Source organism: Trachemys scripta, chromosome 2, assembly GCF_013100865.1.
Source record: "Trachemys scripta elegans isolate TJP31775 chromosome 2, CAS_Tse_1.0, whole genome shotgun sequence".
NCBI classification, from domain to species: domain Eukaryota; kingdom Metazoa; phylum Chordata; order Testudines; family Emydidae; genus Trachemys; species Trachemys scripta.
Window position 1 is genome coordinate 203,547,139 of NC_048299.1, and position 21,322 is coordinate 203,568,460.

The 21,322-nt window shown below is 40.3% G+C and overlaps 1 protein-coding gene across 1 annotated transcript in view; it reads left to right on the forward strand.

The window, feature by feature from the left end:
• Positions 1-2,092: 2,092 nt before the first annotated feature.
• Positions 2,093-21,322, forward strand: part of RBBP8 (RB binding protein 8, endonuclease) — a 55,115-nt gene continuing 35,885 nt past the window's right edge. Inside the window, exons 1-5 of the mRNA XM_034762760.1 lie at positions 2,093-2,199; positions 4,020-4,143; positions 5,771-5,999; positions 12,935-12,977; positions 20,548-20,643. Coding sequence (XP_034618651.1) covers positions 5,888-5,999; positions 12,935-12,977; positions 20,548-20,643 — 251 coding nt within the window. The 5' untranslated portion in view covers positions 2,093-2,199; positions 4,020-4,143; positions 5,771-5,887. The remainder of the gene's footprint in view (positions 2,200-4,019; positions 4,144-5,770; positions 6,000-12,934; positions 12,978-20,547; positions 20,644-21,322) is intronic.

The window sequence follows — 21,322 nt, forward strand, 5'->3', positions numbered from 1 at the left end:
ATTGAGGAGTGAGAAGGAAAATGGGCTAAAAAGATTTCCAAAGCCCTTGTTAGTTATAGGTATGTACCTAACTGAGATTTGTAAAATCTTCAACATAAAGTGTATGCACAAGTCTGCTTTGATTCTAATCTGACCATATTTCAGAAAGCTTTTCTTTATATTTTAGGTCTAGTTGTGATTTAGAAACAGTTTATTTCTATCTTTACTTTCTAGTGCAGTGATACTCAGACTGAGACTCCTGAGCTGCAAGTGGTTCTTTAATGTATCTCCTGCAGCTCTTTGCAGCACATGACAATAAAACAGTTATTGGTGAAGTTATTAACCAATCAAGATGCTTTTACTATGTTATTAACTCATTGTAGTTGATAAAATAATACTTGTTCAATCATTTTGCTGTATTTTATATATATATATATATATATATATATATATATATATATATAAACATTTATATAAATATAAAATTTTCCCCGCATCATACCGTTTAATTATGAATACATAGTACTATAGTAAGAGAAACAATGAATTCACACTCCTATGGCTCTTTTGGGTAATGTTGATGGCTAATTTGGTTCCAGAACAACTGAGGTCTGAGTATCACTGTTCTAGTGACTTAAGCATTCAAGTACGTGATTAACTGAATAATCTAACAAGGGGACGGTGAAATAGCAAGTAAGACCTGATATGGTAAACATTAAAACATATAACTCATGTACTAATGTGAGTAAAATAGCATGTGTTTGTAGGACTGGCCCATAGCCAAGCAAGGGCATGTCTTCCAAGCTCATAACTATGCCATATCTACAACATTCTTGATGTTTCTGTGTGTGTACAATGGAGCACTGAAAAGGAAGAATATAGTTAGTAGAAAGTTGAATCTGATCCTTCAGTTTATACATACGTAAACTTCCAAATTAAAGTCCCTTAGTTTTGCTTCCCTGCAGAGAACAGGTTTGGGCTCAATAAGTGTTTCTCTGTAGTTTGGGTGAAGATGTTCTATGGGCTAGCTCCTCAATAGAGGTTAATAAGTAGAACAGACTTCAGTACAGTTTACAAAGAGAATCTGGCCCTACATGTTTATACCCTTATATAAAACATAAGCATGTACCTTTCCTGGGCTCTAGGCACTTCTGCTATACCAAACATAAATACAGCAGCCTCCCCAAAACCAGGAAGGAAAAGAAAAAATACTCTCCAACCACAGCTCTCAACCCTCATTATACAGATCCCAGCCCTCAATGCACCCTTCCCTCCCCAAAAGTCTGAGGAAAAGATGGATTTTGCACCATGACCCGATGAGAAACAGATTAAGGCTCTAGCAGCCGAAGGGAATCCCAAAGCTTGGGGCCTTTGATGTTGGATACCACCGGGGTGAATTTGTTCCCTTTTCAGGTAGGGCCTTTTCTCGTGGATTACATTTTTCAATTAAGGTTAGGTTCCCAAACTACACCCTCATTTCCCCACCGGGATGGATTTACACGTGCGGCACTCAGCGCTGTCATGAGCTAGGCACTGGCTCCTGTTCTGCGGTTTCATGACGGTTCCCGCGCCGCCAGCTCCGTGATTCTTCTCTCGCTATATGGTGTTTTCCTTTAAGCCAGCGGGGCTGGAATGCAGAGCCCCTCACGTGGGGATCTCACAAACCCAGGGGGAAATCCACAGCCCGCGTGGGGCGCTCTGGGACAGGGACCCGGAGCGGGGCGCTCTGGGGATGGGAGCCGGAGCTGGGAGCCGGCGTGGGGCGCTCTGGGGATGGGAGCCGGAGCGGGGCGCACTGGGACAGGGACCCGGAAGCCGGCGTGGGGCGCTCTGGGACCCGGGACTTTCTAACAAGTAGGTTGTGGGGAACATGAGCGGCGCCCTCCAGGCCAGTGCCAAGACCCCACCACTCAGTTGCAGGCTATTGCACCCCATGATGACGGGCTGGGGCAAGGAAGTTCTGCTTTTTGCCCTATGGCTGCCTGCCCCGCGGCACGCGCGCGGCACGCCGCTCCTCGGAGTATCACTAATTATCACTCCCCAAACCCCCCCTGGGCCAGGGATTCTCGCGAGAGTGCAGGGGAGTCTCGCGAGAAGTCTCCGGCCAGGGGCAGCGCCTGAGGCGCCCGGCAGGGGGCGCAGAGCAGCGCTTTGCTCCGCCCGCGTTTCTCTTTCCCGCCGTGTGCGCCGAGTCGCCGGAGCCCAACCAGCCCCCGCCAGGTAACGGCCCCGTCCCTCTCTGGTAGCGCGAGCCGCGCAGCTCCCGGCACCGTGTCGCTGCCAGGGCGTCTCGCCCGCCCCGAGGCCGCCGCTGCCGGGACCCGGGCGGGGCAGCTCTGCCGCGCGGCCAGTGGGTTTGGGGGAGACTCGCGGAGAGGCGGGGCCTGGGCGGCTCCTTCCCAGAAACAGCCCCTCTGTGCCGGCCCCCGAACAACCGCCCCCAGGTGCCACCCTGGGCTCCCCAGTCCCGCCCTACAAGAACACGCTCCCCCCAACAGCCAGCTCAAAATATCTCCCTGGGGTCCCTGAATCAGCCCCAGCCCCTCGATACTGCCCCATGCCCACTGCTCGCAAACCCTGCCCCGCAGTGCCCCCCCGCCCCACTGTAACTCTGCAACCCTCCCTCCTCCCGCTCAGACCGTTGTTCTGCCAGTTTGTTACTGACCGTGACAGTCACTGTAAGGAAGTGAAGATGAAATCGGGCTGCAAACGCAGCTGTCCCTTTTGGGCTCCTGTGAAAGACCCACTTCTCTCAGCCCGGAGAAGAAGTGATGCGTCCTCTCTGGGCAGCTTTGGTGGCTCTAAACTTGCCTGTGGCCTTAAAGCGGATGCACTCAGAGTAAGGCTGTGTCTATTCCAGGGTTTTTTCCCCAAAAGTATCTACTTCTGGGAGTCCTTGTATAGGCAATTTTTTGTGTGGCTGCCTGCACTTTTAATAGTTGTCTGGAGTGTCAACAGTATCATGGTGTTCTTAATGTTACTGGCTGCAAGAGCTTTTCTTAAGCTAGTGCACCCAAAGTTGGTAACAGCTAGAGAGCAGCACCAATATAGCTGAGTGAAGGAACTGTCCTGTTAATCTCAATGAAGTGTTAACACAGACCCTTAGTTACAGTAATTAAATTGTCGATCTAGTAGCTGCTACTGTTGATGAAAACATGTAAGAAGAGATGGACAGAATCTTACAAAATTCTGCGCAGTGTACTGGGAAAGACCTCTCATTTTGATACCAAAATGGATAGTGTTTAGGGAAGAAAAAGCATTGGTATTATCCCAATTTGAGCTATAAAGCCAACGGGCTAGAGGAAAGGGTTGAAACCCAACCACATGCGAGGTCCAGGGAGCCAATTCTGCAAACACAGTGGGGCATCCAAGCCTACCCCAAGCAGCAGGCCTTTTCTTCTTTAGAGCAGTGGGTGGCATCAGGCAGCTTTCTCCTTCTGCTCCTCCCTCTGCTGGGAGGCAGTCATGCATTCATATACCTTCAGTTCAGTGTTTCAAACTCTTTTTCAGAGCCATGAAGGCTGTTTTAGAATCAGTTCTTAATATCCAGACTCAGCTTTGTTCATTTTTATTATGTGCCCATTGTGCTTATGCAGCTGCCCAGCCTTGTCCAGGGATGTTTCTGAAGACTGACTGCTAGAGGCAGGAGAGTAAGCAGAGTATGCATGATCATGTGTTGAACATTTGCCATGAGTGGCATCTCGTTTTGGGGTCACAAAGCTGATGGAGCTTAGGACAATTCCACTACTTTTTTTTTCTTTTAATTTCAGCATTATGTACCACTGAACATAAATTTTGTGGGAAACTTGTGGAGGAAAACCTTAGAGACAATCCCCAAAAGTGGAAGAAAATTGTAGAATCACATGCCCTCCAACTGAAAATGACAGACCCTAGATGTTCAAATCTAAGTCTGTAAGCAAGGGCACATCATCTGATCTCCACTGTCCTGACTGCTCATAGAGAGAGAGGTGATTTCTCAGGCAGCTCTATTTAAAAGCTAATGAAAACAAATGTCTAAAAGACATTCCTAATGTTATTAGGCAATGGGTTCCACAAAGAAGCATTGTATGATGGCTCAAAGTGACGCATTTCAGCTGTGAAGATGTATGGAGACTTCTATCACGACTTCAGTTGGTGACCAGTAGTTATCCCTAATTCCAAAAGGTAACTTGTTTTCTGTTGAGTTGTGTTTAATATGAGAACCTTCGCTAACTTGAAACTTATAGCCAGTGCAATAAGTCACATAATTCAATCTCCAAGAGCCAAAGCAGATTCAAGCATATTTGGGGCTGTCTGATGTCTGTTTTCTGTAAGGTGGGCATTTTGAGCCTCCACATAGTCTCTTTTATATGTATTTATCCTCAAACACTGCTGTAAGATAAAGAAATACTAATATCCGATTTTAGTGATGGGGAAGTGAGGCACAGAGAGGTTAAGTGGCTTGCCCAAAGTCATACAGGAAGTATGTGATAGAACAAAGACTTAGAGCCAGGTATTCCTATTGTTTGTGAGAGAAGTTGCAGCCTCAATAAATATGTTTAGGTAGTTCATGGATTTGTATGTTAGGAAGTACAGCTGCTTGGTTACTCCTAGGTCTTGCTGGGTATGAGAAGAAACTTAGCATTTTACCTCAGAAACTCAGGGAGCCCTTCCAACTGCAGGTCTTAAAAGTCAGTCTCCAGCATGCTCAGTCAGAATGGTTGTTTAAGAATAACTCAAAAGAGCTGGGGGATTATTCATGTACTTATTTATTATTTGTACTACAGAACAATAATAACCAAGATCAGGACCGATTGTGAGTAGTTACTGTGCAAGCATATAAGAAGAAACAGTCCCTGACCCCCAAAGTTGACAATATAAAGCGGCTGGGAGAGAGGAAAGATAATTAACCACAGTTTCACAACTGAGGGACAGATTGCATGGCTTTTCCAATGTCACACATCTGTGTCAGCACCAGGAATTAATCCAGATCTGAGTTCCAATGCAGTGCCCTCACCACAACACCATGCTTCCTCTTAGATTACCTGAGGAGGAGATCCTCTGCACTGTGGAACCCCTCATAAGGCAGCAGGAGCAGCAGCAGTAGGTGGGGAATTTCCTTGCAGTGTGACTCCATCTGAGTCATATTGCTGGAGTCTGAGAGGAATCTGACTCAATGCAGAGACACAGGACCCTGTGACTTTGATGGATCCCAAGATCCTCATGGATTTTGGGGGATCTGCAAGTTCTGGGACTAATCTCCTATTCTTCTGTGATGAAACAATCCCATTACTGGTGGCAGAATTTAGAGGAAAACTACCAGGGGAAACCTTAGTGTTCCTCTTCATCTGATTTCCTCCTTTAGGAATGAGCATTCTTGGCCTGTATCTAGAATTATATGCATAAAGAAATACATGTGCACACCCTGTGGGTTTTTTTTACCCAGTTGGTCCCTTTTACAAAATTGTATTGAGCATTTTCAAATTGTAAAATGTGTGAATCATAAGGTAATTTTGGTAATCAGGAATTAGATTAAAATGTTTTCAAACATGGAAAAAGTGAACGATCCTTAAAATCCGTTGTCTAATTTGAATTTGGTAGCTTTTTTTTTTTTTTAAATAACAACTTTTATTATACAATAGTTTTTAGCTTTCGGCAAGATAATTAGAAATTAACAAGCTTTTAAGGTGAATGATTGTCATTAAATAAGCACAACTTGACAATGACAGGCAGTGGGCTTTGTATTTCATCCATGGCTGCAAGTCATACTCTGATACATGCAAATGTAAATGTTGTCAATCTGTCATTACAGGCATGCAGCTGTCTTCAGAAACAAACTTCATAGCCATGTAATTTAAAACTAAAAAAGATAGAGTGAACAAGTACCATAGATAAGATAAGCGAAAAAAGTTACATTGGGAAAGACAAAATGAATGCTTCTGGAGGAAGTTGTGGAAGCCCTAGCTCTACTGAATCTACTGGTGACATCTTCAAGGATCTGTGGTCCAAACTAAAAGAATGTCATGATAAAGAAGTACAAGGTAAATTATTCCAACTGATGCTGTATGTTGATGGAGTTTGATTTATATATGACCAGGATTATATGAAGGGGTTGCCTGCGATAGCAGGGGACTGGACTTGATGACCCAGAAGTCCCTTCCTGTGCTATGCTATCCTGTAAAATGGTAACTGTTAGTATGAAGAAACTTTGTTTACAGTTAGATTAGGAGGCTATTTGTAGCGGCTGTGCTTGTTTTTAGAAGTAAAAAAGTTAACTCTAAGGCCTGGTCTACACTAACCCCCCAATTCGAACTAAGGTGCGCAACTTCAGCTATGTGAATAACGTAGCTGAAGTCGACGTATCTTAGTTTGAACTTACCGCGATCCAGACGCGGCAGGCAGGCTCCCCCGTTGACTCCGCATACTCCTCGTGCCGAGCAGGGTTACCGGAGTCGACGGGGAGCACTTCTGGGTTCGATTTATTGCGTCCAGACAAGACGCGATAAATCGAACTCAGAAGTTCGATTGCCTGCTGCCGAACCAGCGTGTAAGTATAGACAAGCCCTAAGGCTCCAATCTTGCAGGTGAGCCAGTACAAAACTTCTCTTAGTACGATGGCTTGTGTTATGCAGGAGGTCAGATTGGATGATCACAGTGGTCTCTCTTGGCTTTAAAATCTGAACATTCTTGCAGGGTTGGAACCTAAGCAATCAAACTCTATAAATGAGCTCATAAATCTACCAAGTAAAGTTACTTAACCTGAACTGACAGTTACAGTTGCTTTGGAGGCACTCAGTGCTATTTTGCTAATAATGCTTCATAGTTGAAAGTCACTATTTTTAAAGGAAAAACAAGTTACCAAGCCCAATGTGTTTTTTTTCCTCCTTTTTTTTTATTTCCCTTCTTACCTCTTCAGATACATAAAACCAATGTACTGTGTATATATATATATTAACACTAGTAGTTCTAACTTGAGAAAATGCCAAGTGGTAATGCCTCTAGTTTTAAATATTCACAATGAAATTTATAATAGAAGCTATTTATTCTTGCATTATATTTTTCAGCCTTTGTGCTACTGGTTGTACCATGATTATGGCTCGTAGAAGGCATTGTACATCTGTATTCTTGAGTATTGGGGAGAATTAAAAAACATCAAAAAACGAGAGGAATTATCACAGCATATAATTTTTATATTTTATCATATTTCTTTAAACGATTCACATGTGTGTGTTTTCTCTTTCTAAAAATATGTGGTCCAAACTTAAAACCTGGTCTCTCAAACCATAAATCACATGAATAGTTGTTAATGCATGATTAGTTCTTTTGAACTGATTTAGAACAGCATTTGTCTTGAACTTCAAAAAATGCATTGTTTTACATTAAAGACTATACAAATCACTTTGGAAGAGAAGCAGATGACTTATTAGGAATTAAAGTAGGCCCCAGTCGTGCAATTAGATCCTCGTAGGCAGATGGTTCCACCTATGTGGAGTCTCACTGATTTAAAAATGCATACAGGGATCTGTCTATGGAGGCCTGATTGCAGGATCAGTCCTTAGTTTTCAAATACCTAATGGCCCAATCTTATAAGATGCAGCTGCCCTCATAACTCCCACTAATTTCAGTGGGATGTTTGATTCCACTCAGCAACTTGCAAAGTTGAACCTCGAGGGTTTGTGTACATGGTCAAAAACATTTGTTAATTTGTTGTTCGCTAAAAGGAAATTAATTTGACTTTAATTAAAAGAAAAAGATTTACCAACCAATTGCATTCTGGTTACTTTAAAAAAAAAAAATCTTAGTTTGTATCCTGCGAGATAAAATAAGTTTATAGAATGTCCTGAAAAACTACAACATTGTGTTTATTTCTTAAAATATTGTCTTTACTCTGGTTGATTTGATTCAATCTTCAGCCGGGTTTCAGTAGTGGATGTGATGTCATCAGCAGATCATATGTTGGAGCATCAGAGTGGGATTTGGCAATCCATGGCATGTCTAAACATGAACCCGAAAAACAAAAAAACTAAGACTTATGGGTAGTGTTGAATGCCCCTTTCTGTAGTTATTTGGGACATTCAGTGCATATTTCTAAAGTTTTGGTTTTTTTATACATTTGCATGTTCTCTTTAAAATGTGTATTGGGCGGTAATTTTGCGACTAGGCAAACTTTTTCATGCCTAGCCCTTTGGTACTGTGTCCCACAGTGTTGGGTAAAATTAGATCTTCCATGATAACATCAAAGACATGCCTGAAGGATAGTTAATTTTTTCAAAAGGTAGGGAGAAGAGAATATTTAAGACACATCAAACACAGACTTGCCTGGACTTTGCTTGTTTCTGAAGTCTATAAATAAGAATTAAAATTGATTCATGAGTTTCAAATCTAGATGTCAGCAAAAAATATATTACATATGGTTATGTTTAGGAGAAATGGAGTGTTTGCTCAAGAAGTGAAGTACTTTGTGTGTGCTTGTTCTGACTATCAGAAGACTGTTATTTCTGTTACAAATTCTGCTTTCTAGGGATTTGCAAATTAACATTAGTTATAACTCCTGAAATTTTATAAAAGTTGTAATTTTTTTAGAATGCTTTAAATTGGTTACGTTGGATTTTTTTTTTTAGTACGTTGCAGAAAAAAATGTGTATGCACTCTCCATTGTGTAAAAAGAAGAACAGGAGTACTTGTGGCACCTTAGAGACTAACAAATTTATTAGAGCATAAGCTTTCGTGGACTACAGCCCACTTCTTCGGATGTATATAGAATGGAACATATATTGAGGATATATATATATACACACATACAGAGAGCATAAACAGGTAGGAGTTGTCTTACCAACTCTGAGAGGCCAATTAATTAAGAGAAAAAAAAACTTTTGAAGTGATAATCAAGCTAGCCCAGTACAGACAGTTTGATAAGAAGTGTGAGAATACTTACAAGGGGAGATAGATTCAATGTTTGTAATGGCTCAGCCATTCCCAGTCCTTATTCAAACCGGAGTTGATTGTGTCTAGTTTGCATATCAATTCTAGCTCAGCAGTCTCTCGTTGGAGTCTGTTTTTGAAGTTTTTCTGTTGTAATATAGCCACCCGCAGGTCTGTCACTGAATGACCAGACAGGTTAAAGTGTTCTCCCACTGGTTTTTGAGTATTTTGATTCCTGATGTCAGATTTGTGTCCATTAATTCTTTTGCGTAGACTGTCCGGTTTGGCCAATGTACATGGCAGAGGGGCATTGCTGGCACATGATGGCATATATCACATTGGTAGATGTGCAGGTGAATGAGCCCCTGATGGTATGGCTGATGTGATTAGGTCCTATGATGATGTCACTTGAATAGATATGTGGACAGAGTTGGCATCGGGGTTTGTTACAAGGATAGGTTCAGGGGCTCAAGTTATTTTTCCTCCCTTGGTATCCTGCTGTCAACTGAATTGTCTCGTTAGACTGACCTCACACTTGGTAAGGCAAATCACATCTTTTCCTGTGTTTATACCTGCTCCTATATTTTTCCACTCCATGCATCTGATGAAGTGGGTTCTAGCCCACGAAAGCTTATGCCCAAATACATTTGTTAATCTCTAAGGTGCCACAAGAATTTCTCGTTGTTTTTGCTGATACAGACTACCATGAATACCATTCTGAAACCTTTACACTGAATGTCTTCCATACGTCATTTTAAGATAACATAAGACACATGGAAGTCTTCAAAAGGTTTTCAGCTATCATCTGTTTTCTCATGTGGGAAAGGTAACTGTAATATATGAGAGAAAGCAAGAGAGAAGGCATTTACCACAATGATGAAGATTGTGGGCCACACTCCTTTCTATTACATCCTGTTACTTAAAATGCTTGGCTTTTTAGGATAAGAAAAAGGTGCTATGAGGAAACTGTATGTATAATGGAATTTGGAACCTTTTCCCTATTAGGTCACTGTTTAAAACACAGTCCATGTTAGTAAAGATCAGAAATTGTCACCATATGACACATGTGGTCTCAGTACAATTGTTTCTGGACACGCATCTTCATAATATAATTATAGCCCAATCAGCCAATTATAACCCAATCAGCCTATAATCCCTCAGATGGAAGCCCCAGAACACACTAGTCCCATAAGAGAGAGAACTGCATTTCACATTCCAAGAGCTTTAGTTCAGATACATTTGTTTGAATGTAAAACCGCATACATTTGAATGAAATACTATAACTTTTTTTCTGGTTTCTCTTAACTATTTCCATTTCATTTTTTTTTTCTCAGACAGTGGAGTTAGATGCCAAGCCATATGCTAATGCAATGTTAATACTGAAAACTTAAATACATAGGTCAAGAAATTAAAATGCTGAAATTCCTGTAGCTATGATAACTCTACTGTATTGAAATATTCATTAAGGTATAAATAAGTCACAATCCTTAATGAAAAATATTACATATATGCATAATGTAGCCTAGTTACAAGTCTCATAACATTACATTTTAAATGTTGAATGTTGTGTATTTATATTAACCTAAATGTTGATTTAAAAATAGATTTAAAACATATGAAGAGCTTTAATAAATATTCATGGTCACCTACATATTGCACACCTTAAAACAGTTAAAGTCTAACATCCCAGCAATAGATGCCCTGCACCAAATCATCCACCTGCTTCGCAAGAAGGTATCTGGAAAGGAGAAACTAAGTTGTTGTGATTAAATTGAGGATTTTTTTCCACTTTAGACAGATATTTGGTTTGCTATATGTTGAATACTGGAAACATAAAACTTTTTTGGAAACACAAGCATAGTCCTATTAATTAGTTTGGTCAAAGCTTCCTGGTACCCTGAAAGACAAAAAGGAAGAGATTATGAGTAACGTTAGTAATTCTACACTCTCAGATAAATGTAACAAACTGGATTCCTGCCTTCTCATTGTAGTCATTTGACTTAAAAAAACCCTTTTAAGTAACCAGTTTAGTTCTTCCTGAATTCAGGTGAGAGGGGAGATAGTGTTACTTGTAGCATAGTACTTGGCCTTTTGAGCACTGCCTCTTCAGTTGGCGGCTCAGGTTGCCAATGTTACAATCTTAAATACTTTGCTGAACAGACTACCTGTTCATACAGGAGCCACATTGTTGTGCAGCCTCATTCCTTCTGATGGGTGTGGACTAGGATTAAAGCACACTTTATAGGGGTTCTAATTGCTGATGTCTAATTGACTTTATGAATAGCAACCACTTTAAAAATAAATAAATAAACCCTCTTTCTGTGCTGCGTGACAGAACATAAAGTCTCACAGGTGTTGAGTGCTTATGAGATAAGAGAAGTCTTTACCTATGTCCCAAGAACTTTCTTTTGAAGTAGTCTCCATGCATTTTCTATCTCGTTGTTACCTCATCATCTTGTAACAGTCTATAGTGTGTATTCAGTGAATCTTTGTCTTGACTATTACTTTCCAAGTGGAAGCCTGAATACTGGAAGGTTTGCCAGAATAAAGACTAGCATATATGTCAGCAAGTAAACTTTCTTATTCAGCTATTCCAGGTGGGGGGGGGGAAGGAAACTTCTCGACAATCCCAACCTCTACTTCTCCAAGCAAGGTCGCAGTTTTTATTTTTGTGTTTTTGTTATGTCGTTTTTATGTTATGTTATGTCGTTACTACGTCAACACTTTCTTAATAAGGATTTCATGAGATTATAACGTTAAAGAATATCCTTTTTTGTGAATGGCATGCTGGCACTGGTATTTTTAGTTCAAAAGTTTTTTAAAATCCGAATAAAACTGGTCAGTCTTTTTTTTTGGTAGTATGTTTGAAGAAGACATTGGGTGGGGAGGAAATTTCCTTATTCATTGGCTTCACATGTTTTATTTTCCCATTCTTAATTTTCTTTGTCATGTACTTAGCATCTGATTATCCCCAACAGTTACATTTGGAGGGTCCCCTACATGTGTGAATCTTCCCTCTCCTACATAGAGTAGATGTCTCAGATCCTCTGCAGGACATGGATGACTGAATAGGAAAAGAGTGAGGAAGGCACAGAATGATGTGCATCATTCCTCAAATCATCTTAAAGAGGCTTTCTGGGAAGCTTTAGCCTGAGGAGTCCCCAGCAGCATGGCTCCATTATTGCTGGGAGAACAATAGTAGCCCCAGAAGCGTGCCCTCCTTGTGGACTTAAGGGACCACCGCTTAAGGTTCCTAACGTTGCTGCTTTGTGTGTATCCATGATTCTGTCCTTAATTACATGACCGGATACTGTAATATTTGAAAATTAATGTCGGAAATCTTTTCTACAACTTTATATATCCACTTAGTACTGTGTACTACTCCATGTCTGCAAAGTCCAAGAAATTGTTTATATGAATAATACACAATACCCCCTACTTTTACAGCATAGTAGAGGTGAAGTATATTTTTTACAAAGGAGAAATTTCGATATTAACTTAAAAGGGAAGCAGGTGTTATTTATTAAGGATCCTGAGATAGCCAATAATGGGATCTTCATAGCTGTTCCTGAACTCAGCCAAGAACTAATTCAGATATCATGGCAAAGTCCAAGTAGGCCCTACCCCTCTTAGACCAGGAGCCACTACTTTCCTCTTCCTCTAGTTATGTTGCAGCATTTTTTCCTCTTTCACAGATGGCAGGCAAGCATATTTCCATGGAGATTGACACCAGGAAACACTCATGGAACCAAATGACTTTTGCATCACATACACCTGAATAAATCACATCCCTCATGTGACTAAAACCCACTGGAATGGAAAAATGGAAACTGAGGCCATTTCCAAAGTAGGGCTTTGCAAACAACAATGCTGCCTCCTATCCGATGGGCCAATTTTAGAATGAGTTATAAATTACCTGTGGAGAAGAGAAAAGGGAGTGGTTAAATGTTATGAATGATTTTTAAAGCTTTCATAACTGAAAGGATAGTTCAGCTATACAGTTGTTTTAAAATGAGTCAAAAGATAATCCATGTTTTTTCTTTTCACTTTCCAGGATTACAGTTGAAAATATCCAAACTGAAAAAGGAAAGGTGTTTGTAAGTACCTATTCATATGCCAGACAGATATAATTCATAGGAGGAAAATTTTAATATAGTTAATAAACTGTAATTCCTACATGATGAGTTGAGGACTCGAGGCCTGATCCTGCAGACACCCATGTGCATAACTTGACTCATGAGTAGCAATGTTGAAGTCAGTAATATACATGTATAAACATTTGCAGGATCTATAACCTGAACTCCAGTTCTCCATTGCTTGCATGAGTGGTTGGTGATGCAGTCTTCTATGGTATTTCTAGGGTGCCCATTAAGGATGTTGATAATTCAAATATGAAAAAAATAAGTAGGAAACCTTTTTTTAAAGTGAAGTCGCTTCTGTACATTATAAAGGAGCAGCAAGTGGCATAACAATATTTTAAAAAAATTTTAGCTTAGCAGTTTACCTTTAAATGCTGCCTCCCCTAAGCTGGGTCATAGTGATTTGTATAAAAAACTCCAGCCTGAAGTAGAGATGTAAATACTGTTTAAAAAGTTAACCGTTTAAACATTTAAAAATGTTTAAATGGTTAAGCGTCTGGAGGCGATCTGCCAGTGCAGCTGGGGCCCCTCAGGCCGGGTGGCACAGCTGGGAGTTGCCCCGCACTGGCAGGCCGCACAACTTGGACCAGCTGGCTGGCTGGCCGGCCCAGGGTTAACAGTTAAGGCGGGTTAACCTGTAGGACTAATGCCTACCGGTTAACTAGTTAACCTTTTACATCCCTAGCCTGAAGGTTTATGCACTCCTGTGCTGTCCAAAATTTATTTTTTCCTCTTTTTTAACAATATTGAACATAGCTTATTAGACATATGAACTAGAAGATGTGTATTTTAATCTAGATAATAGAAGTAAACATAGTAAAATCCATGTACTATGTTTACAAAATTAAAACAGCTTGTTTTTAGTTCTCACTCCAGATTCTATAATTCAGTTAAATGCCAAATCCTATGTTAATTCAACATTATGTTTGCAAATGTTAGCTCCAGATTTCAGGAAAGGAAAAATGAAAGTTTCAGGAACTTGACTGCATTATAAGTAGTGTATACTAATGTTTGCTATATGAAAAAATGTCTTTGATGTATTTTATAGCTTTCTTTCCATTTTGGGGGGCAGGGGGACTTAATTGCATTAAACACACTAAAGAAGTTAAGTTGTACTATTCTAACCAGTAATCAAAATACTCCCTATGTGCAATATGGTCAGGATATACATTCTTTATTTTTAAATATGCAACTATAATACTCTTAACATAGTTTTCTGTATTCTGTTTGTGCTCTTCTAAAACAAATTCTACCTTATGAATGTGTACTTATGTTAACTAGTTAATTTCAGCCACTGCATTTTTCCTAGTTATGCCATTTTGAATAAACAATTCCTCTCCTTCCTTTGTAGTTGCACCTTTCAAATACTTTTTAACAGATATGAGCCCTCCCCAACATTGTCCAAATATGCTCTTTTTAGTATCTATTAGTCTTCCAGTTATGTATTTATTTGTACAATGATAACTCCCAGAGGTGTCATCTTTCTGGTGGCTCTTTTATGACTTCCTCCAATATATGTATCATTATGGTAGTGAGGGTCTTGGAGATCAAGGCAGATTTCCATGGCAGCTGTGCACCAAAGCCCTATAGTATGGAATTATTACTTCCCTTTTCTGTGGTGTGAAATCTTTACATGTATATCAAGATTACATTGCCCTTTTGTGCTGTCCTATTGCATTGCGAAATCCAGCTTAACTTGCTGTCCACTTTCAGAACTACTACTTTTCAGGTATTTGCCATCTATTAAATTTGTTACTTGATTTGTATTTCCCCAGGTTCATTAGCTTGCATTTTTCCAAATTAAATTAAGTTTGATTTTTGGCTATAGGCCCCTGTGCATTTTGTCTGTCCTCACTGGTGTTTGCAGTTCCTACAAAATTTTAGTGTTGTGTGCATATTCCGGCTAAACACACCCCACTTATATTCTCTAGTTGTCATTATCCTCATGCTGCCAAATGTCATGCATTTCAGTTTTGTCACACATTCCCTCTTCTTAGCTGGGTTCTTGCATATCCATCGGAGCTGCTGTCCTATGTTTTGGCCACCTGGTGTCAATTTGGCACCTGCTGAGTAGTCATCTGCCTGCTGCCTCTCTTGCCATTCCCTCTGCTGGATCAGGACCTGAAAAGGGCAGCTAAGAGGAGTTAGCAGTGGCATTGAAGGAGAAGGCAGGACAGCAGCACAAGATGAGGGACGTATTATCCTCAAGCTCCCATATCTGCAGCCTGCCCATCCTTCCCCCAGCATCCTCAGCACTCTCTAAATCTTCCCAGCAACCTACAGCAGTACCAACAGCCCCAGTAACCACACTCACAGCTACCTCTTAGCTTCCATCTTGAGCACTCACCCAGCTTTGCCAGCCACAGTTGCCAAGTTTTGTGCAGCTGCAAGTCCTCCTCCCATCTCTGATTGGACAGTGTGTGTTGACTGTCAGCTTAGGCTTCAGTTTATAGTACATGCCAATTATTTGCAAACATTAAATTTGTATAAAACATAATGCATGGAACAGAACAAAATTTGGCAGATAGGGCCATGCTTTTTTAGTCCTTCAGCCAGTTTTCAGTCCATTTGACATTGGTATCAAAATGAATTCAAATTAATTTTGAGAGTAGGGTTTCATGAAACACCCTGACAGACGTTTTGTGAAAATCCAAATAGTGTATATCTAGTTTATATGTCAGGAATAAAGTAGCTTTGGCAATACAGTGACTGTGTAACTTCACAGACAATAATGGAACCAAGCTTGAAATCAGATCAAAATTTTTACACTACAACACTTGTGTACCATCAGTTTTAGTAAATAATTTTCAGTTAAGTTATTTCTTGCTTTGTGTAATAGTCACAAATATCTTGAAAAATCAAATGAAGCACCACCCTTTTTATTTATTATTATGTACAGCTTCCAAAAAGATATCTAGATGTGCTTCAGTTCCAGTCTAAAATTGTCAGATTGCTGTTACTGACTTAATCCTGAATATCCTGACCTGTTTCTACAGCCATGTAAAATGAAAAGTTTACATTCTTGGGCAGTTTGGTCTCTAGAAGATTTGTATTATTGATGATATTTTGTTGTGATTTAATACATATCAAACCAAATGGCGTAATTATTGTTTGCTGGAGTCGTTCTACAAGTACCACATTGTAGATACAATAGTCTTACATAGGGGTTTTTGTTTTCCCTGATGCTTTTGAATAGCTGAGGTTTAATATTTCAGACTTGATAACCAGCCTGACAATGAGCTCCTTATGTTGTACCCTGGTTCAGTGTTGGAGCTAATGATCTTGTAAATGCAGGGTCAGAGACTATTCATTACAAAGACTAGCTTCTTAGCCAAATTGTCAGTCACTTTGTCAAGCAGTACCAAAATCCTGAAAACTTCTTCCTGTTCCTTCCATTGTATTTCTTTAAAACATGAACATAAAGTTTAGGATCAGATCACTAAATCTACTGAGTTTTAAAAGGAGATGGTAGTGTACCTGTATATATTCTTTTAAGTATTTTTTATGTAAAACAGGATTCAAGTCTATAGTTTGATAATTTAAAGATGACCTATAAATGACTTTTAAAAATTGTATTTATTCCTTTTTTGCATGTTTATGAATCTCATAGACTTTAAGGCTAGAAGGGAACATCATGATCATCTATTCCAGTGGTCACCAACTGGTAGATTGCGATCAACTAGTTGATCCTGGAGCCTCTGCCAGTCAATCTTGATTGCTAGCCGCTAAAAGTCTGGCGGCACAGCAGGATTAAGGCTGGCCCCAGGCTGCTCCCAGAAGCACATCTCTGCAGCCCCTGGGCTGGGGAGGCCGGCCGCTCCACGCGCTGCCCCTCCCCCGCCCAGCACCGACTCCACAGCTCCCATAGGCCAGAAACTGTGGCCAGTGGGAGCTGCGGGGGCAGTATTTGCGACCTCGGCGGTGGGAGGGGGCAAGCAGATAAGCACCTCGCACCTCCTCCTGCACCATAGCCCCCTCCTACACCCAAACTCCCTCCCAGACCCTGCACCCCAACTCCCTACCCCAGCCCAGAGTCCTCTCCCGCACTGAAACTCCCTCCGAGACCCTGCACCCTAGCCCGGAGCCCACACCCAAACACTCTGCCCCAGCCCAGAGCTCCCTCCTGCACCCAACTCTTTCCCAAAGCCCGCACACCTCACCCCCTCCTGCATCCCAATCCCCTGACCCAGGCTCAGCCCAGAACCCCCTCCCATACTCTGAACCCGTCGGCCCCTGCCCAGAGCCTACACTTCCTCCCGCACCCCAACCCCCTCCTCCAGCCTGGTGAAAGTGAGTGAGGGTGGTATTAATTTGTTTTAAAATTCTAAATCAATAAAAGAAAAAAAATCTGGGTAGTACACTGCAGAAGCATCTTCCTACCACATTTGTGAACACCAATCCCGCAGCCCAAAATCAAAGAGTTGTAAAATGTATTTGAAAACATCTAAAGGGACAGCATCAACTTGAAAATGGTATTTGTCTAAAAAAGCCCCCAAAACGCTATATTGACTAGTTACAGGTAGCCCCCAAGATAACAGAAGTTAGCAAAAATGTTTATTTTATTTACCTTGTTCATTTGTCAGCAGTTTGTTTTTTAGTCAGATTTGTTGTTTCCCTGTATAGTCAGTCTGTCCGTTCCGTGAATAAACCCTTATAGGCATTCTTTAGACTATAAGGAAGGAAATGTTTGGGGTTTTTTGTTTTATTTTGTTTTAAAGTTAGCTAACATGTTTTCAAATATTACTGAGCACATAGATTAGATAGGGTTTAATACCTTTAAAATGTGTTCCCAGACTGTGGCCGGTGCTAAGCTCTACTTTAGAACCCATGAGAAGGGTAACTCTACGCCCCTTTCCCCCCCCCCCCCCCCCCCAACCAGTCGTGTTGGGGGGTAGGAGATTGCAACATCCGCAGGGCTGGCTCTACCATTTTTGCCTTCCCAAGCAAAAAAAAAAAAAGCCACTTGGACTGTGCCGCCCTAAGAATGGACGGAATGCCGCCCTTTAGCATGTGCCGCCCCAGGCATTTGCTTCCTCCGCTGGTGCCTGGAGCCGGCCCTGAACATCCGTTCAGGATGGGGGGAAGGGTAGTAGGAGAAACCAGGGGATCATTGGGAATTGAACAGCCAACCAGGCATAGTGCTTTTATAGCGTTCTAATCCTTGATGCCATAAAACTTCCGCTGAATCCTGCCTGTCAAAAGGATTTAAAAGAGAGAACAAGCTCAATGAGTGCACCACAGGCTACCGTGGCGGAATGGGTAACTGTTACTATATAATATCTGAGAATTCAGTAACTTTTTATTAAATTAGTCAACTGTTCATCTTTTAATTGATAAAATAAAATGGTAAAAAGTTAATTTGTATATGAAAATTAAATGTTTTTTGTTCATGTTCTATTTACAAAGTGCCTCAGTCACTCAAATCAGCACTTCCCACCCTATGCTCCTTTATAGTACTCTGATTGTTCCATTCCATGATCTTCAGCAGTACATAAAGAAGAGGATCATAGAAGAAAAGGATTCAATAAATTGTCTTTGTAGTTTTCTTTAAGTAAAATACGTTTTTACCCCACTGTTTTTATGTTAGTCATCCAAATATTGGCATACTGTGACTGGAAGAGAGAAGGAAGAACAATTGTCAGTGTGTAGACTTACTGCTCTACAACACCCAGCACTCTCATCTGAAATTTCTTTGTGAATTGTGTTATACTTACACTTACTTTTCACCCCCACCCCCACACAGTTTGAAAAGTTATTGTGGGCAAGATTTGCAATGAATGGAAGCGGTTATATTTTATCTTTGAGGTTACAGACAAATTGCATCTGTCTCATAATAGTTAGCAGTTGCTGGCTGACATTTTTATTTCAGCAGTGATATTTGGTTTATAGGTTAATGTTTATAAATTATAGCTTTGAAAAACACTGCACGTTTAAAAAAAAAGTAATTGAATTCTAGATTTTTAAAGGCATATAGCATAAATTAGTTTTCCGTATTTAAGATGTTGATAAAAGTGCCCCCCACTCAGAAAAACGCAAAAAAAAAAATCTGCTGGGGGAGACGCACCTCTTCCCCAGCAGTCCAGGCAACGCGTATGTTTCAGCATGCCTGGAGTAGCCTCAGAGGCAGGAGAGGGGGCTGGGTGTGCGTGCGTGCCTGCATGGTTGATCACCATCGGGGGGGGGGGGGGGGTAATATTTGTCTCTGTCCCTCTCGCTTGTTACTGCAGCTTGCTGGCGTGGAAGGGTAGGTCTTTTTATTATGCAGGAGGCAGGCTAGAGGCAGAAATGTAGCAGCCTGCCAGCTAGTTAATTGATCTCATTCTCTGAGGCAGAAATGTAGCAGTCTGCCTTCGTAGTTGTTGAACATTGTTAATGTTCCTATTGTTAACTGTTCCCATGCTCAGTCAGTTCCCCCAGGAGCATAAAACCTGTGAAAGTTTTAAGGCCTCTACATTGCTAGAGTGATGTAAAGGAGCCTTATTATAAATGACAGTAAGGGAATTTTTAGCTAGGAAGATCTATGTGCTTTTTCACTTTTTTCCTGTGCAAAAGTGCCACAATGGGGTGTTGTTACATCTCAGGATTTATTTTACTTACCCACTTAAAAAAAAAAAAATTACTGAGGGCAAATAAAACATTTACCAAGCAGTCAATACAATGTCAGGACAATCAGAACCAAGCACTTCCTGAAGTACCCAGCCAGTCCAGGACAATGATTAGCAAAACGGTATGATTTTCATGTGTGAAAGTCTGAGCAATTTAAAATTACATTCTACTTCTTTTTCCTTCTCTTTGGTTTTCTGTAATGTAATTTAAATCCAGGGTTATAACTGGAATGCAGGGTATTAGTTACCAAGTGTTTGTAACTTAACTTTCATGTGTTTTGGAAATGCTGAATAGTTATTGAGACTTTTTTTCTGTATTGTAGTTTAAATAAAATACCAAAACAAATGAAACTGGTATGATTATATTGCTTTATTTTGACAAAATATGCAGAATTTTGAATTTTTTTGGTGCCAAATTTGGATTTTTTTTGGGGTGCAGAATCCCCCCCCAGAAGTAGTATTTAGGGGGTCATAATTTGGGTGACTTTTGTCTGATTTATTTGGAGATTTGTAGAAAAAATTGGCTTTGGCCCCAGATCTAACCTATCACTTTTAATGGCTCTTTTAGTGGCATAACTCTTTTTGTGGGTTTAAATGGGGGAAGAATCCAAAATCAGACATTAGCGGAAATTCAATTGCAATGTGAGCTATGGAGTACCTACTATTTCTGTATAATTCAAACATTATTTTAAGTTACCAGCCATTCACAATAAACACATGCAAGTGTTTCATTTATTGTCTTCAACTTAATATTTTTGCTGATTATCAATCACACTGCTCAGACAGAAGAAACATTACAGAGAGCAAAGTGGCCACAACCATAACAGAATTCTCTATTGGAACTTAATAGCTTTTAGTCACAACTGAAGAGATATTTTTTTATCTATTTCTAAAAGCATTTACCTGTTTCTCCTTTATTTTAGGGATGCAGAGAGGCTTGAAGAGTTTTATACCAAAAATCAACAACTGAGAGAGCAACAGAAAGGACTTCATGACACTATCAAAGTTTTAGAAGACAGGTGAGTGAGGTTTTGTTTTGTTTTTGTTTTGCTGGGGGGAGAGGCGAGAAGGGCTGAACCAAACTTTTTTCATGTATACTCAAAACATAGTTAGAGGGAGAGGTAGCAAGTGCAAATTCTCTTACATAATTGTATTAGTTCCCAGGTACCACAGTGCTTGGTGCAATACAGATAAATAGAAATTAAAGAGATCAACCTGGAAACAGTGTGGCAACTTCTAAACCAATTTTTGTAGAGGATATGAATTTCTGTAAGAGGTGTAAATTAAATAGGCAATTGAGAACTTAGCACGTTTGAAGATTGACAAAACTCCAGAGCAAGACAAGATCCCGCCAAGGATTCTAAAGGAAATGGCAAAATAAACTAGAAAGCATTTATTAGATTACATTTTATATTTTAAAACTCTTGTGACAACTGATTAGACATCCTTCCAGTAGATGATGATTTTCAGGGTTCTTTTCAATCTCCTTTAAGCTTTTGCTTTTTCCCCAATCTTTTCTCATTCTCAGCTGTTCACTGATCACTACTTGCTCCATTCTGTTTTTTTCTTTAAGTTTGGATGCCACGTGGCTTGTTGTTCCTATTTTTGTTTAATCTATTAGTATTGAACAAAACTAGTATGCATAAAATTATATCAAATCTCCTATTAGTCTTTAAAAGTGTCAGGGACCAGTATTAT